The 16,616-nt window shown below is 55.3% G+C and overlaps 1 protein-coding gene across 1 annotated transcript; it reads right to left on the bottom strand.

Annotated features, from left to right (window-relative positions):
• Positions 1-171: 171 nt before the first annotated feature.
• PDCD6 (programmed cell death 6) lies at positions 172-16,024 on the bottom strand. The gene is given in 8 exon segments (XM_032627330.1): positions 172-756; positions 3,680-3,736; positions 3,738-3,790; positions 7,434-7,554; positions 7,556-7,587; positions 8,468-8,512; positions 14,868-14,929; positions 15,833-16,024. Coding segments are annotated over 8 exon segments (564 nt in total). The 5' UTR covers positions 15,928-16,024; the 3' UTR covers positions 172-657.
• Between the last annotated feature and the right edge of the window lie 592 nt (positions 16,025-16,616).

A 16,616-nucleotide genomic window follows, 5' to 3' on the forward strand; every position in this document is an offset into this window, starting at 1 on the left:
TTCCCTTCTAAATCAAATTGTGGGTTTGTATTTCCAAAGAAGTTTCACGAAATGCAAACCACCTCCTGTCATAGTGGATGGATGAACCTCGGGACTTCCACGAGCAGAGCCAGGGTGCACCCAGAAGGTGCCGGACCCCCGGAGCCCCAGGTGAGCAGAGCTGAGGCGGGGTGGGGACAAGGGCACATGTGCTTTATTGCTGACGCTGCACATTCAAATGAATACAATAAACCCCTTTAAAAAGGAAGGCACGTGAGCAGCCTCCTGTGCAAGCTCCGTAGTATTTAAAATTCCTATTGGGCTAATAAAGTATTTCCACTCTAGAACTGGAGCTATCTAGAAGAGCACATTATTTTTTGAGTTTTTTGCAAGCTGAGTACCTGTACCACTCATTGTATCGTACCTCATGGCACAATTAAACAGCCTCAAATCAAATGTGTGTATCTAAGTAATGATATAACTACTGTTACAATTGCAAAACATTAACCAGCTTATCCACATATTGTACAGTTGGGTCCCCCAAATGGTAATCATATAAAATTTAAAGGAGGAACAGTATCTAACGCATCTGTGTACCATTCCATTACAGGTAAGAGATATTGGCATTTTCAGTCTTTTCTTCCGTAAGTCCCGTCCGTATCCGACAAGAGACGAGTGTCATACGATGCTGAAGACCATGGAAAGATACTGCTCGTATGACACCTGAATCCAGCCGTCCTGGTCCGTGTCATAGCGTCTGAATATATCTGTCAACCTCTGAGGAAAAACAACAGGTGTTTAGATCTAATACTTATCAAACAGAAGGAACCAAACTGTACTGGTTAAAAGGAGCATTCAGGAACCCAATTGCAGAAGCATTCACGTCCTCTGCCCGCAGAGGGGCATGGGCGAGGTGCCCTCGACCACCCTCAAAAGCCAGGCCGGTCCACCCAGGAGATGCAGGACAGCAGCGTGTAGGCGGGTGGGCCGCCATCCCAGCTCCCACTAACGCACCGCGGGCCCTGGGTCCTGGCGGAGCCCTCATGGCCCAGAACCTGGCCTCCCATAGTCCCTGGTGGTGAGCCTGGGTCCTCCTCTCTCCCACTCGAAGGCCTGTCCTCCTGGGGGGCCTCCCTGAAGGCCTCACCTGGCTCCTGGCCACTTGCCGATCAGGACAAAGGGAAATCAGCCCCCCACTGGGCTCCTCCTCTAGAACCTGCCGCCCAACAGGGGAAGCCCAGCGCAGGGCCAGAAGGGCAGGATGACCTCGTGCCAGCCCAGGACGCTGGCTGATGCCCAGCCGCCCTCCCCGCTCAGGGCCGCCCGCCCACCTCCTGTATGACCACACCCCCCAGGAGCGCCACCTCAGTCTGTCACAGGCCTGGCCGCCCGAGAAGCAGGGACGGTTAGGTAAGCGCCACTCAACTTCCCAATGACAGATGCTGGGCAACCATGGCAGGCTCCGAAGAATCCTCCTGACGGAAGACAGTGCCCCCAGGCTCGCGCGTGACCTTGGTGGTCGCCTATCCACCTCCCAGGGCCGAGAGAGCAAGCTGCAGCCTGGCCCGTGAGCCATGTCCCCTGCACCTCAGTCTCTCCAGTTCCACCCCCTCTCCTGTGCTGGGCAGGCTGACGGCCAACAGCATACGTGGCTTGACACAGGTGACAGTCCACACGGGCGTCAGCCACAGAAACCACCAGCGGCAGTAACCTCCCACCGGGAGACCGATGGGTGATTTCCCTTTCTTTACACTTAACTGTCTTTTCCCAAGATTTTCTACAAGTTTCCACGTTGCTTTGTAGAAAACAATTTTCAAAAAGCCTTTTTCTTTTTGGAAAGAGGCAGATGAGAAGGAAAACGCTTTTGAGGGCTTGGAGTGATTTTTTTACATGTGGCCTGCAGCTTAGCCTTTCCTTTTCGATTCCCCCACCTCTGTCCAGCGTTTTAGGCCTCCTTCTCCAAGTGCTGGGAGGGATACAGGGCAGCAGCAGGCTTCCCAGCATGGCCCAGAGCATATGAACCAGTCTGCGGGCAGCCTCCCGGCTGCCTGTGCTCAGCTCACAGACGAAGCAGAGGCGCCACGTGAACTCCTCAGGGGACTCATGATCCTGCCTACTCTGTGGGCTGAATGCTTCCATGTGATGACCCTTTCTTAGGCAGAGGATATAAAGGAGGAGGTGGTCACTTATGGGACATAACCTCAGATGAAATCCTAAGCCACAACAATCCAGACGCAGATCCTACTAAGAGACTGTCACACTACAACCTGTTCCTAACGTGTGCCGACAACACTGCAAACATGTAATCCTGCCTCACCAGACACCGAGAGGGAGAGACAGGGTAGGGTAGGCTCTCCGCTTTTCAGAGACGTGAGCTTAAATGCTCTCCACGTCACTGAGGGACAGGGACTGCTGGGCCCAGATTCCCCGGGAAAGAAATCAGGATAGCAGACCAGGCAGAGAAACTTCACTTACTGAAGTATCACTTTAACAGGGAAAAAACCTGACAATGCTTTCCCAAATTCCAAATTATACTGGATAACCTCACGCCTAGCACACCCCTCCTGTGGAATTCTAAAACCAACAAGATGTAACCTCGATTTGAATGCGAAGTGCAAGGGTATCTTTCGGGGATAGGTTCTACTGAAATACTTACGGAAAAACACATTCGCTTCCCGTAAATGGAATTGTGACAGAATTAAGAGGGAAGGTGTCACAGAGTCTTATGTAGACTTGGCCATGAGTTGATAACTGCTGAATCTAAATAATGGGCACATGGGTTCATTATACTGTTGTCTCTGCTATTTTTTTTTTTTTGCGGTACGTGGTCCTCTTACCGGCCGCGGCCATCTTCCCGTTGCAGAGCACAGGCTCCGGGAGCGCAGGCTCAGCGGCCATGGCTCATGGGTCCAGCCGCTCTGCGTCATGTGGGATCTTCCCAGACCGGGGCACGAACCCGTGTCCCCTGCATCGGCAGGCGGACTCTCAACCACTGCGCCACCAGGGGAGCCCTTTTTATTTTTTTTTTTTTTTGAGATTTGTCAAAAAAGAAAAAGTTTTGTAAGACATGAGGGTTTATACCAATTCACTTGCATTTCTAAAGCTTAACTCTATGGGGCCTTGGCTCCCCACCTAGAAACAGGAGCAAGGGACTGTGCGGGAACAGCCAGCGTGGGTGCGAAGCGCTCGCGCCCTCCATCCTAGGGGGGGCTACCCCCTGGGTGCTTTTGTCCAGGCCTGCACTTACTTCTCTCCTGGGTAAGGCAGGGAGGCCACAGAAGGATCCGCAGAAGCACTGCAGGGAACCGCGAGGCGGTGGTCACTGTGATCGCCAGCCCTGCCAGACACTGTTTCTAACACCCGAACAGGGCCCCCTGTGCTCAGGGCACGGCTCCGAGCTTAGGAGCCAGCAGCCCACACTGACAGCAGCTTACCCAATTCTCATAAGACACACCAAAATAGCAGGGTATGCATGCAAAGAGCCCACCGGATACCCCTCCAGAAGGACAGCTCCCGGTGCTTCCCAGGGCAGGAGGGGCCCTGCTGTCTACACCATCCGTCTAACAGACACTCCTCCAAACAGCACGCTAACTTCTCTAAGTTCCGGAACCAGTTTCCGTGTCTGACTCCTGCTCGCCTGCTTCGTCGTCCCGTCCCTTCCTGCAGTCGGCGCCCTGCGGGGCCCCGCGCAGCCTGGTACCTGCAAGACGATGCAGCCCTGGATGAAGTCGTCAAAGGCGATCTGCCCCCGTCCTTGTCCTGTCGAACTTCCGAATGAGGGTGTCGTGAAACTGGTCAGAGAGCCGGTACCCTGGAGGAGGAGAGCAGAGTCAGCACCCACGCTCCCTCCCCAGACCCAGCCTCTCCCTCCCGATAGAACACAGCATGGCCCCAGGGGACATGGGCCCCAGGGATCCCCGGCTGCAAGCGCACAGCAACACACTGAGAGCCTGGTGGCCGCTATGCAGTGCCGGCCCCGCCCCGAGGGACTCACTCAGACCGGCAGCCCCTTCCTGGACGGGCCGGAGTAACCCAGTCACCAGTTCACACCAACCCCAGTGCCGTGCCCCTCGCCCCCTCCGCGGTCCTTCTGGACCCTGTGGAGTTAGCCTCCTTAACCGCCCTTGATTGTTGAATTTTACTACGGTATTAACTTAATGGTGAAGCTGTGAATAACTGGGCTGCCCTGGGTTACTCATTGCTGGAGGAGGCTTCGCAAGCTAAGACCTCGTGCGGAGGTTGACTGACGGCCCCTCCCCCGCCTCAATCAGCTCACTGACGTCAGGACAGGAGGTCAGGACAGGAGGCCGTGAGGAGTAAGGCGGCCTCAACACAGACTGAAGCCCTCCAAGGGTCACCCAGGGACTCCACCTTCAGCTTGCTGGGCGTCCCTGGAAGGCCTCCAGCAAGGACGCCCCGGGGCGGCTCTAAGCCCTTCCCCTTCCTTCCCCTCCTAAACCTCACCACCTGTGTGACCCTGGTTTCCTTACTTATTCAGGAGACAAGATCCAGGTGCCAACATATTTTTACTGGTTTTCAGTCTCGCTGGAATCTTTGCAAGGATATGTACACCTACTGTCTGAGTGAACGTCACAGTTAATTACCTGCACGAGCACTTCATCACTCTACTGAAAGAGTCACACATGCAAACACGTGCCAGTACTTTCCAGAGTGGTCAGCGCGCTCTATGCGCCCTGTGACTTAAATCCAGGGCCCCTGCCCTGCAGCTGAGTAGAAGACAGGACCCCAACTCAGAAAAGAGCGACGGGCGGGTGCCGGATGGGTGCCCCCTCACGCCCCGGTACGGTGCCTGTGGCCCCTAGAGAGACAGAGGCCCGGCTGGTGAGGGTGAGCCTGGGAACACGGTGACAGGGCAGTGCCCGCCCCAGCCATCGCTGTGCAATGGTTTCCTGCCCAGGCTGGGAAAGGACACACGAGATGGTGACCAAGACACAGCAGCAGGGAGAGCAGAGCTCCAGAATCAGACAGGGCTCCACTGGCCGCTGGGACTCTCGGGCCTCTGGGCCCGCTCCTCCCTCCAAAACCCAAGACGTGAACCCCCCTCAGCAGACCATTTTAGGGTCAGTGAGGCAGGTGGAAACCCTGCTGGCCCCTCACTGTGTGTCCCCCGGCCCCGCTGCTGCAGTTCCAGGGCACAAATGCCCAGTGGAGGGAACAAGCCCTTCCTTCCTGAGAACCAGCGACCTCCACTGGGCATCCAGCGCCTGCTCTCAGCACCGGGAGAAAAGCCAGACGCCAGTCAGTAACCATGGCAAAGGACAGACCCGGATCAGGGTACCACCCGTGTCTACACGGAGCCAACGGCACCAAGAAAGGGGCGGAGGGCTGCCGGAGACCTGATGGGGCCTAACTCAGCCGACCCGGCTGTGAACACACTGCTAACGTGGTCAGGGGAGCCAAAGGCTGGGGCTCCAGGGATGAAGTGACAGGGTGCCGGCTCGGACTCCTCAGCATGAAAAGGGGGGCAGAGCAAATGCAGCAGGAAGATGGAAAGTGGTTGAAAGCGAGCAAGGAGGAAGTGAAGGTTCACTACACTCTCGTGAATAAATTCCTTATAAAAACCACACTGGCCTTGAGCTGCCAGGGCTGGGTGCGGGACGGGGTCGTTTGCTGGGGATGGGGCTGTCAGCACCCCCCCCCCCCCCACAAGCAGAGTATGAGGCCCAGGCCTTACGCACCTTCTTATTTCAAGGCCTCTGCACCTGGCATGTAGCACATACTAGGAATAAGAGCCTAAATGATGAACAGGTGCGCTGGTCAGTCACCGCCCCGCCAGGGCAGCCTGAGACCCTGTGTGGCACTAGCAGAGATCAGGGGACACCTTAGGGCTTGACCTCCCCCCGCACCCCCGACTCCCTCACGCATCTGCTGGGCTACAGCACAGCCCCCAAGCTGGGCTGACAGACGCTTGTTCTTAGGAGTGAAACCAAAACAGGAAATTTCACTCCTGGGGCACATTTCCTAACAGTTACTAACAAGTAACCTGCGAAAGGATGGCAACGCTCCTTGTGTGGAAGAAAAGGCTCCAGAGGAGGCCCCTAGGAAATGGCGGACCAATCACAGGCAGAAAACTTTTTGGAATAACTGAAGAAGTGCTGCAACCGGATATTTACTTTTTCCAGGAAAAGCTGGAAGTCAGGAAGGATCTCGGCTGTGCCCAGCTCAACGGGGCCTGTCGGCTCGTGACCTTGAGGGACCACCGCGGACCTACCACGGCCACAAACGTCCCAGGTCTGACCGGGGCTTGTCGACCTCAGCGTTTCCAACATGAGCTCCCAGGACGCGAGGGTCACCGGCACTAAGTCAAAAGAGCGGCTCCGGGGCCTGACGAGGTTAGAAACACTGTGTTCGGGGACACCTGAGGTCACCAGTCTGGAAGCTAAGTCACAGAGTCCAGGGTCCAGCCGGCCAAGCCTCCAGCTCCCTCCTGCCCAGGACTGCTCTGCGGGGGCCACCTCCCTCCCAGCCCCCACCTGAGGCACAGCAAGGTCAGCTGCGTTCCAAGTTTCAATTCAGAGAACCTGAGGTCAATGTCCTGCCCAAAGCCTGAACCACGCGTGGCAGGCTCACAACACAAGCTTCCTGTTGGGTCCCAGAGCTCTAAAGCAAGAAAGAGAAACCGAGAGGACAGCCATAAAGCACACGCCCAGAGAAAGAGAGGGGGAGGGCAGAAGCACCTTAATAGCCACAAGAACCAAAATGTACTTTATGTTATTAAACACTGAACCAGTCGGAATAAAGCACATTGTAATCTACCAGAAGGGCCCTGCGAACAGAGGGCCCAGTGAATGTCAAACAAGCCAGAATGTTGGTGTAACGAACACAGTCCTCCCTCCATAAATGACAAATCCCAAGTTCCCCTCAGGCCCACGTGGGCGCTGGACCAGAAGGCCCGCTGGCGTGCTCTGGAAGGCACCACGTGAACACGGCTCACAGCACGGCACACACTCAGGCTGGCACGCGTGTGGCATGCGTGCTGACATGCACTTGAGAATGGGAGCTTCCACACTCAGGCCTAACGCTCCGCGCAACTCACGGGCTCGTCCCCTGTGGGCACTGCGCCTTCTTTCTGTGTATTTTCCACGTCAGGAAATATAAATAGCCCTACACTGTTTTCTTTTGACTCGTTCACTTTAAACTGTTTCAGAAGCCACATTCTCAATGTGCCTGTGACATCACTCCACTTCACAAAAGACAAACTACTGCATAGCCCTTATCTCATTTTGGATGAAAAACCGTATAGAAAGCCTCCAAGTCAAATATCAGCCTTCACGATGTAAGTAACAGGAAATATAAAACCGTGTGATGTAAACAAAGATTTCACAGACTGCTTTCAAAATCATTAAAGTTAAACGAAGTAACAAGATAAACTTTATGGCCCTGGCTCCAAAATGAAACAGCTACGCAGTCAAGGCAAGTGTTTTAACCAAAACCTGAGAGGGCTTGCTTGAGCTCGTTCTTGTCGATCATGCCCGAGTTGTCCCTGTCGTAGGTGCGGAAGACGTTCTGCCAGTCCGTGATGTACTTCCAGACGCCAGTGAACTCGCTGAAGTTTCACGCCGGCCTTGTTCTCTCTGTCAAACATGGCTGAGACGGAAGGGCGTGAATCAGCAAGAACCTAGAGCAGAGGCGCGCCCACACCCCCCGGCGGGCCTGGCTCCTCCGGGACCCAGCCTGGTGTTCGGCCAGCGGGTCCCCAGGTGCTGGCGGTGACCCAGCCACAGCCCTAAATCGTGCTAGGTGGGCATGAGGCGTGCGAGCCAAACACCCTGGTGGAGCCACAATAAAAACGCTTTACACTGAAGGAGGTTCCTCAAAAGCATGACGGCGGCAGGGCGCACCCCGCGCTCAGGAAGGAACTGGAGCCGCAGTGCAGAGCCGTCGAGGGGCCCACCCCAACCCTCCCAGCTCCGGGTCCCATTCCTGGAGCCTCCCCCTGTCCCCCAGCGGACCCGAGTCCCGAGTGGGGGCTCAGAAGAGTCCTCGGGCGAGGGAGGCCTCTACTCCGATGAGAACAGGACTATTGGCTTTAGATTTTTTAGTAAGGCTGCCTTTCACAGAGAAAAAAATCAGCCTGACTCCAGGTCCAAATAAGAAAAAACTTCTAACTACATTTACATACAGCTGCAGGCACAATGGATAAAAACTCAGTGTGAAACACTGCTACAGAGAGAGTAAGACACCGTTTGGTCTCTTTTCAGGTCATCTGAGTGTTCTTGGTTTGGTCACAAGCACATTCCACTTCAGAGACATTTCACATGAGAACTCGCACGCTTCCTCTAGTCAACAGGCATGCAAGACGTGACTGCGTGTGAAATTAAGTATGTGAGATCATTAGACTGAGAAAGGAAGGACGGGTTGGACAGTCAACTCCAAGTAAAGACTCAGTGAAGGGCCAGGGCGGGTGGCAGTTCCGGAAGAGAAATCAGCTCAGAAGCACAGGCAGGATGGTGTTGCCCCTACTTACATATGATTGACCGGACAGTCACTGGATTAAACGGAGTCCAGGTGCCTGAAACGAAGAGCAGAAATTAAGAAAGAGAAGAAACTCTGAATCCCCAGTTGTAACCCCAGAAGCCAGAGAAAATAAGTAATTAGCTTTCAACATCAAGACCCTACAGCCACGGTTCGTTCTCCGCAGGGGACGCCGCCCCCAGGACGATGGGTCTGTCAGGTCCTATCCACACTGCCCGGGGAATCGCTCAGGTCCAGCCAGACATTCAAAGCTGCTCAGGAAGACCTGCACCTGGAAGCTCACTCATGTTCACTTTATAACCAAGAGATGCTATTTTAATACTCACTGAACTTCCCAGGGCCACAGCACCAGGTAAGCTGAGGAAGATGGCACTTAGCTGTGCTAAGAACGTCACCAGCTACCACTTCAGAAAATCCCACCCCAAGGGCACCACCGCTCCCAGGACCGGGGCAGCTGCACACGTCGTGCAGCGACCCTGCTGGAAAGCACACCGTGAAACCATGCTTTACATTTTTCTCCTAAAATGACAGTCTGGGCAGCATACTATTTTCTCTGGAATTGTGAAAAGGCAGGACACACTGTTCCACAATTCACTGCAGAGCAGTAAAGGGGATGTTACCGAATATCTATCATAAAGGACCTGCTGACACTGATGGATTTGACGACTGAGAACCATTTATCCACTGTGATGATGGACTGCTCACCAGGTACCCTTATGCCCAAGGATCTGTTTTCAGAGTGATCTGCACCTTTACCAATTTTTATACTCACTAAAAACAACGTAAAAACATTTTTATGGGGCGGGAGAGCAGCGTCTCTCCCATCCCCCCATTCTTCCCTCTCTACAGACGGTTTCAGCTCTGGGTGGCAGAGTCCCATCCCCTGGCCACACACGAGGCAAGCACCCTTCCTGCCTGGCCGCGACCACTGGGCTCCGAGCACGTCCCCGGACCTGGCCCACACGCGCTTCTCCGACGCCCAGCATGGCCCCCCAAACACACGCACACCTTCACCTCAACCCCTGCCTCTCCTTACACCTCCTTTTATACGAGGCTTCCTCAGAGGAGCCCTCCTGAGCGCCCCGCACCCAGGGCCCCTCGGTCACTGCATCTGCTCCAGCGGCGCCCTGAGCCTGGCCCGCAGCGGGGACCCCTGGGCACTGGTGCGCATCTCTGCAGACTTTACAGGCGTTTGGGGGAGGGCAGGCAGGAGGATGTATATAAAGGTATCAGAAAAGGTCAGCATCGTTGGAAACCAGTGTACAAAGAAACCGTGCTACAGAGAAGCCGAGAGAGAGGGGGACTCCATGTGCACAGAAGGGTGTCGCTTCTTCACCGTTCCTGACTTTCTAGCTGCCCTGGCTGGTGTTTCCACAGGAGATAACCCACCAGGACCAGGAGCCCGAGAAACCAAACGCAGCGGCTGGACTCCTTCCCGCCTTCCCTCCGCCTCGGACTCAGGCTGTGACCTGAGAGCCCTCGATGACCGCCCCGCTGAGCGGGCCTGCGCCCACTGCCCATCCCGGCTGTGAGCGGGGCTGCGCCCCGGCCACGCTGGCCAATGACTCGGCCGAACGCGTCTTCCACAGAAGCGACATGAGTAAGACAGTCAGATGGTGATGCAAACACAGGCACTTTGCGCGGTGAGGGCCAGGCAGAGGGAGGTGTGGACCGGAGGAACCGGCAGCCGAGCTGGAGGGCCGTGAGGCTCAGCAGAGTGGCAGGTCACCCCGGGCTGAGTCAGGGGTGGAGAGGAGACCCGCAGGCTGTCCAGCTTGGGAGGCGGAGGCAGGCTCCTGGTGCCTCCCCTGGCCCGCCCTCGTTACCCAAACGGGGCCTGACTCTCCAGGGAAACCAAGGGATAATCACAATAGCCAACAGTTAATTGACTGTTTAGCTCATGGCAAGCCCTGTGGCCTGGTTCTCAGACTAAACATCAAAGCTTCACAGCCCTAGTATTCCAGTTATACGAAGTGTTAAACACACTGGAGCGTCGGCCTGAAAATCTGCAGTTTTCTGTAAGAAAATGCACTGCAATGTGGACAAGCATGTCTAACAGAGCCTACTGGAAATACAGGGTACACCGAGCAGCGAGATTCCCTTCAGTGCCAGTGACCCTCACCCGGATTTTCCAGGCCAGCCCCAACTGCAAACATTCCCAGTAAACAACATGTCTAGGAATGTCACAACCAGCAGCTTGCAAAAGATTTCCTGTCAGACTTTTACTTAGAAATACAATATATGGTCCCTGTTCCTGTAAGTCTTGCCTCAATTTCATCTGAAAAGACCAAAGAAAACAGGAAACATACACAGTATTTTCCATGTAAACTGAGTACACATAACTTTTTTCACCCATAATTTGGGTACGAGTGGGTCGCAGCTCCGTTGAGAGGTGGGTCAACATCAGGACACTTAGCACTTTCCCCTGTAACCGTCAAGCACACAGATGATTTAAGAATTTATATCTGATCCCTTCTCAAATGAGAAAAAAACCCCGCTCTGCTCTGTGATAGTATATTCTGTTTTTTTGCTCTCCAGGAGAGTTTTCTTTCTTGAAATTGCAACCTGTTACCACAAACTTGGACTTCAGTGAGAGATATGGGCTAAGTCATCATGGCATCCAGCAAACGCACACTGAAATACCTGTTCATGCTGGAATCTTTGGGGGAAAAAAAACAGACTTTTTTTTTACAGCACACACTGGCGATCTCCTTCCACTTTACTGCATCAGATCTGGGACTCCCAGCCCTTCTGGGCATTTCTTCCCGCAAGCGGAGCCAAGTAGGAAGGGGTGAGAGCAGTTTCTACGGGCTCGCATGAATCGGCCAGGACAACCGGTGCCTCTTCAGGGTCACGAACTCTGTATCCCACCAGTCACCTTCAACTACGGCCTCAAAGAGCCACGACTGGAAATACGGCCTTTCAAAAGGCCATCTGAACACCATCGATAGCCATAACAACACCTACAGGTTTCGAGCTGATAAATGCCACTTCCAGAAACTCGTTCTATGAAATCACCACAGTATTTACATCGAAGAAAATCAGAAACAACCTAAGTGTCTTACAGTGAAACTGTACACTCAGTTCTGAATAGATGAGTGATGTCTCCGGTTCTGTACCAGGCGATGTGGGACCTGGTGGACATGGGCTGGGCCCGAGGCGGAGGGGCTAAGCCTCCGGTTGTCCCAGAGTGTGATCTGCCCAAGGCCGAGGTCGTGGAATAAAGCCAACCCTGTCTTCCTCTGCTTCCACCTGAAACTCTGCTGCACACGTTTCTGGGACGAGCAGATACAACAGGCTGTGTTGGGGGCCTCCAAGACCACCCCCCAGGCTTGATGATTCGCTAGGACTCACAAAACTCACAGTCAGTTTATTACAGCAAGAGACATAGAGTAAAATCAGCAGAGGGAAAAGGCATGGGGAAAAATCTGGGGGGACCAGGCACCCGCTTCCCGGGGAGTTGCACAGGGTGCCCCTAATCCTCCACCGAAAGCTGAGACCACATCTCGCATGTGCTGTCAACCAGGAAGCTCCAGGCAGCGAGGGAGCACGTGCCTGCCGCAGCTGCAGTGCAAGCATGAGCCACCCATGCAGGGGGGCAGCAAGTTCCAGGAGGCGGCCAGCAGCCATGCAGCAGGCCCTCCTCGGGGACGCGCAGCTCTGAGCACAGCAGGTGCAGGGTGAAGAAGGTAAGCCCCAGACCCTCCGCTGCCTCATAGGACGGGCCTATGACGGAGTGACAGTGAGGTGACCCGATGGGCAGTCGCAGGGAACTGTCGGCTTATGTGGTCTGATCTCTCACTGCTAGTCAATATGGGATCCCCAAGAAGAGCTGAAATCTATTTTGCTAAAAATACCTCTAAAAGAAATATATGACTTATTATTATGTAAAGTCCAGCTGAAAAACCCTCCTCAAAATACATCAATATGTTTATGTCAATGTAAACCTACAGAAGCAACAAAAAAGAGGCTTGAGCAAAATTAATTTCCTATAATTCCAAGGAACAATGCTAAAGTAAATATTTAAAAAAAAAAGTACCTAGCTGAAGACAGTTTGTGACATGTCATTTCAAACAGCAGGCAAGACAGACCTGTCTCTATTCACACCTCTTAACCGAGCAGTCATTCTCAGACGCGCTCCGGGGAGACAAGCTGCATAAAGGACTCAGTGTACAAGACCCACGAGTACTTCTTCAGGGGCGGTTTCAGCTGGATTTTAACAGAGCGCATCAGAGGCACAGATCTCACTGCAGAGAGAAACCATGCTACTTTGAACCTCCAGTTTTCCCACCAGTAATAAGCTAATTAAACTGATTTCCTGAAATAGCTTAATATTCTAGTCCTAATATGAAAAAAGAAGCCCAATCCTGGGGGAGAAATCAAAAGTCAAAAATAACTCCAATCGTATCAGCTACGGGAATTCGAGGACAGTGAAGAGAACTGACTTCTGTCCATCCTTTGGTGACAGAGGTGACACGACACGACTGCAAACAAGAGACCAGCTCGACCAGCTTCCTCCAAAAGCTGATGCCCGGTAGGCAGAGACTGCTGCAAAACGACTCCAGAGGAGCCAGGAGGAGGAAAACGGCAGCATCCAGGAAAGGAAGGTGCCGCGGGTGCCTCGAGGAAAGGCAGGTATCCTGGGGTGGGAGGAGCAGAGCCCGGCAAGCGGTGGGAGCCACGGGGCACCTGTGCGTCCGGGGGGCGCCAACGGGAAGACACAGGTGGGACGGCACAGGGGTGGGGCGAGCACCTAGCGGTGCAGGCACACACCCGGATTCTGGTCCCGCTCTCAGCCTGAGGGCTCAGCCTGAGGGCTCACAGGCTGTGGAAGGACAAGAGATCTGTACCCATTCATAACCTGCCTTCCTGCACAAAGGGCCAAAGGGAACGTACAAGATATTCATGGCACAGCAAAAGAAAGCAGACTCTGGTCATGTTGGATGAGAGGAGAAAGCATACGAAAGTTAGGGGTCCTCAGACTATCAGTAAAATTCACCTCTTCAAATTCTAAGCTCATGGGACTGGCGAGGCCAGAAATTTAATTTAAAAATTTTTAGCAGCTAATTTGAAGAGAAAAATGTGACTGGTTATAAGACAAACAAAACAAGACAGAACAGCCATCACAGTTGCTCCACACAAGAGGCACCACACCCCCAGGGAGGAGTGAGGCGGCCACGGTTGGGGGGGGGGGGAAGGGGGGCTGCCACGCCCGTCCCACTCAGGGCTAGGCTACTACCCGCTTCACGGGGCAAGTTCTTAACATCGCCCCAACAGAAGCTGAGGGAATCCCTCAGGGCAAATCAAGAAAAGTGACTCTACAGGGCCGCTGTGAGACGGTCCTGATACACACTTTTTCGTGGGCTTAAACCAGGTACCGGTGTCAAAGCATCTTAGGAATGGAGGGCTGAACATCCTGTGGGCAATTCTGTAAATTCTCCAGCAGGTTCCTGATTCAAGGGCAGAGAACCATCTGCTTTAACAACCAGCTCAACTGGAAGCAGTACCCGACTCCCCTAGGGAAAATATTACCTGTGTTCACCTGTAAATACCAATCCACCAGCAGTAACAAAGGGAACATCCGTGGTGTGCGCCACGCGCAGTGGCTGTGAGGCAGCGTCCGCCTGCCACACCACCAGCTGCTCCCACTAGGCAAGGTGAGCCTTTCAACATCTTCATTACCTCTTAAAGTCAACCCCCTTCTGGCTTAAATGGCACACCTTTGGACGGCACCACAAACGTAAGAATCAGAAAAGACAGTGGCATCTGAGGGGTTAAAAAAAGGGCCACACAGCCAGGTATTTATGGAATCAAGGTCTTCAGCAGTACCTCCACGGATCAATCATGCTGAAGCCAGCAACAAGGCGACTCCACGGTGAGCTCCCAGCACCAGCACCAATAGCTGTAACCCCCTCTCACCCATGTATGAATGACTAGCACCCCCCACTGAGAAGCCCACCTCCCCGCGATCCGGCTGTCAGAGCCTCCAGTATCCTCAGTCGCTTCCCTATCGGTGTCTCTGGGGCCTTGATGCCCCTCTCCAGAGGAGTCACAAGACGCAGTCACCTGCGAAATTCAACAGCCCTCGACAAACCTGAAGGATGTCTGCCGTACAAAGCCGGGCTCCCTGCGCTCCTGAAGCCGACACCCCAGCCTCCATTTCTCAGGCTTTCCCCATGTCCTCCATGCAGGTGCCCCACCCGCTCGGCAAGGACTCAGAGCGGCACTGACACAACCACGGGGAAACCACCCGACAAAACAAGATGAGATGATAACCAGAGATGATTGATAACTAAGTCTTAGTGATTCGGGAAATAACTTAAGAAGAAAGTGATTCACTACGGGTGGTCAGACTTGCGGTTCACAAGTCCAGACGGCCAGGTGCCACTCACCATTGGATAGCGCTTGTTGGAGTTCGTTGTCCGATATCACACCGCTCCTGTCTTTGTCGACCCTACAAAATTGAGGTCAGTTAAGATTCAAAGCGCAGGAAAAGCAAAGGAGGGCGAAAGCAAAGGTTTGACTCTGCAGTCAACCCTAAATTAGTTCTGGCCCTTCCTTCCCTGGGCCCTTCCCTTCGGACTGCGGGACCTCTTCCATGACCCGCTGGGGAAAAAGGAAGCGTGCCTACTTCGCTGTCCAGGCACGCTCCCTGCCGAAACCCAAGCTGCTTCTCCACTTTCTCAGGTCTCCCTCCTCGGCCTGGCTGAATTCCACCTGCACCCAGGTTTTCTCCTTTTCACAAGCAGGAAAAGATTCTCTCAGATAACTAAGTCGTTCCCTGATCATGAGTCACTCACTTTGGGTCATTCGTTTCGCTGGAAGGACGACCAGGGACGGAAGGCACTGCGGTGATGGTCACCTGCCCAACAGCCGCGGCCCGGCTTCTTTCCCGGTTGCTGGCATTTCAGCAGCACGGGGAGAGTCTGCGTTTCTGCTCCCCTAAACAAGCATCCGTGGGAGACCCTCCGCCCCGGAGCAACTCCGGGCACCGGCTGTGAGGGGAGAGGGATGGAAGCCGAGCCCCAGGGCGAGCGGGCTGCGACCCTCGGCTGGCGGCTCTGCACCTTGGGAGGGGCCTGGGGACTGCGGGAGACAAGGCGGGGGGGCGGAGAGAAGGCCAAGGGGGGGGGGGACGGAGCAGGGGCCGGCGTGGGAGAGGCCGAGGGGGACTAGGAAGGGGGCCGGACAGGACGCCAAGGATGGAGGGCGGGGGGACGGAGCAAGGGACAGGGGCCTGGGGGCACCAGGAAGGAGGCCGGACTGGAGGCCGGGGTCACGGGGCGGGGGAAGGCCCGGGGCTGAGACCAAGAAGAACGCAGTGGAGGCCCGCAAGCGCCTGCGCGGCCGGCCGCACCTCTGGAAGACGTTCCACAGGAAGCTCTGGTCCGGCAGCGCGGCGCCCGCGGAAGGGCCAGCCCCGGGGCCCGGGCGGTACGGGTAGGCGGCCATGGGCCGAGGCGCGACTGGGCTGAAGCGCTCCTGGGACACGGACGGCTACGGGCGGCTCCACTTCCGCCTACGCCTAGACCGGGGCGGGGGCCCGGAGCACGCCACTTCCGGGGCGGTCACGGGAGCGAGCGCAGCCAATCCAGTCGCGGCCCTGTTGCCAGGCGACGCCCGTGCATCCGGCCAGCGTGTCTGGGTCCCGTGGGCACCGCGCAGCAGGTGGCCTAGGCCAGCGTACCCCTAGGGTCGCGGACGCGCGTTGGGAGCCGCTCCCCGCAGCGCAGAGTGGACATGAAGGGCGGAGGCGGTTCCCTCGAGCATGGTCCATTCTTGCACCAAGAAGGTCGTGGAAGGACTGTGATGGAGGGGAAGAACGCGCCCGACATTCTTGTTTTTCTGGACTTATCGCCCGCCCCCGCTCGCGCATCTCAGCGTCCCTGCGCCCCGCTTCCCAGGAGCACACGAAGCCCCCCCTCCGGCATCTGACAGCGCCCGCCGCTTCCCGGCTCGGCCTGCAGGTGCGTGGCCAAGCCCAAATAGCCCCTGCTGGCCATGGTGGGCGGCTAGCGTGTCCCTCTCGGCCAGTTGACGCCACCGCCTCCGTCTGGACACCGACTGCGCCGCAGCGCACCCCGCGCAGGGAAGCCCAGCTTCATTCAGGGCGCTCCCGCCGCCTTCCAGCCTCTCAGGAT

This window comes from Phocoena sinus, chromosome 3, assembly GCF_008692025.1.
Source record: "Phocoena sinus isolate mPhoSin1 chromosome 3, mPhoSin1.pri, whole genome shotgun sequence".
Classification (NCBI taxonomy): Eukaryota; Metazoa; Chordata; class Mammalia; order Artiodactyla; family Phocoenidae; genus Phocoena; species Phocoena sinus.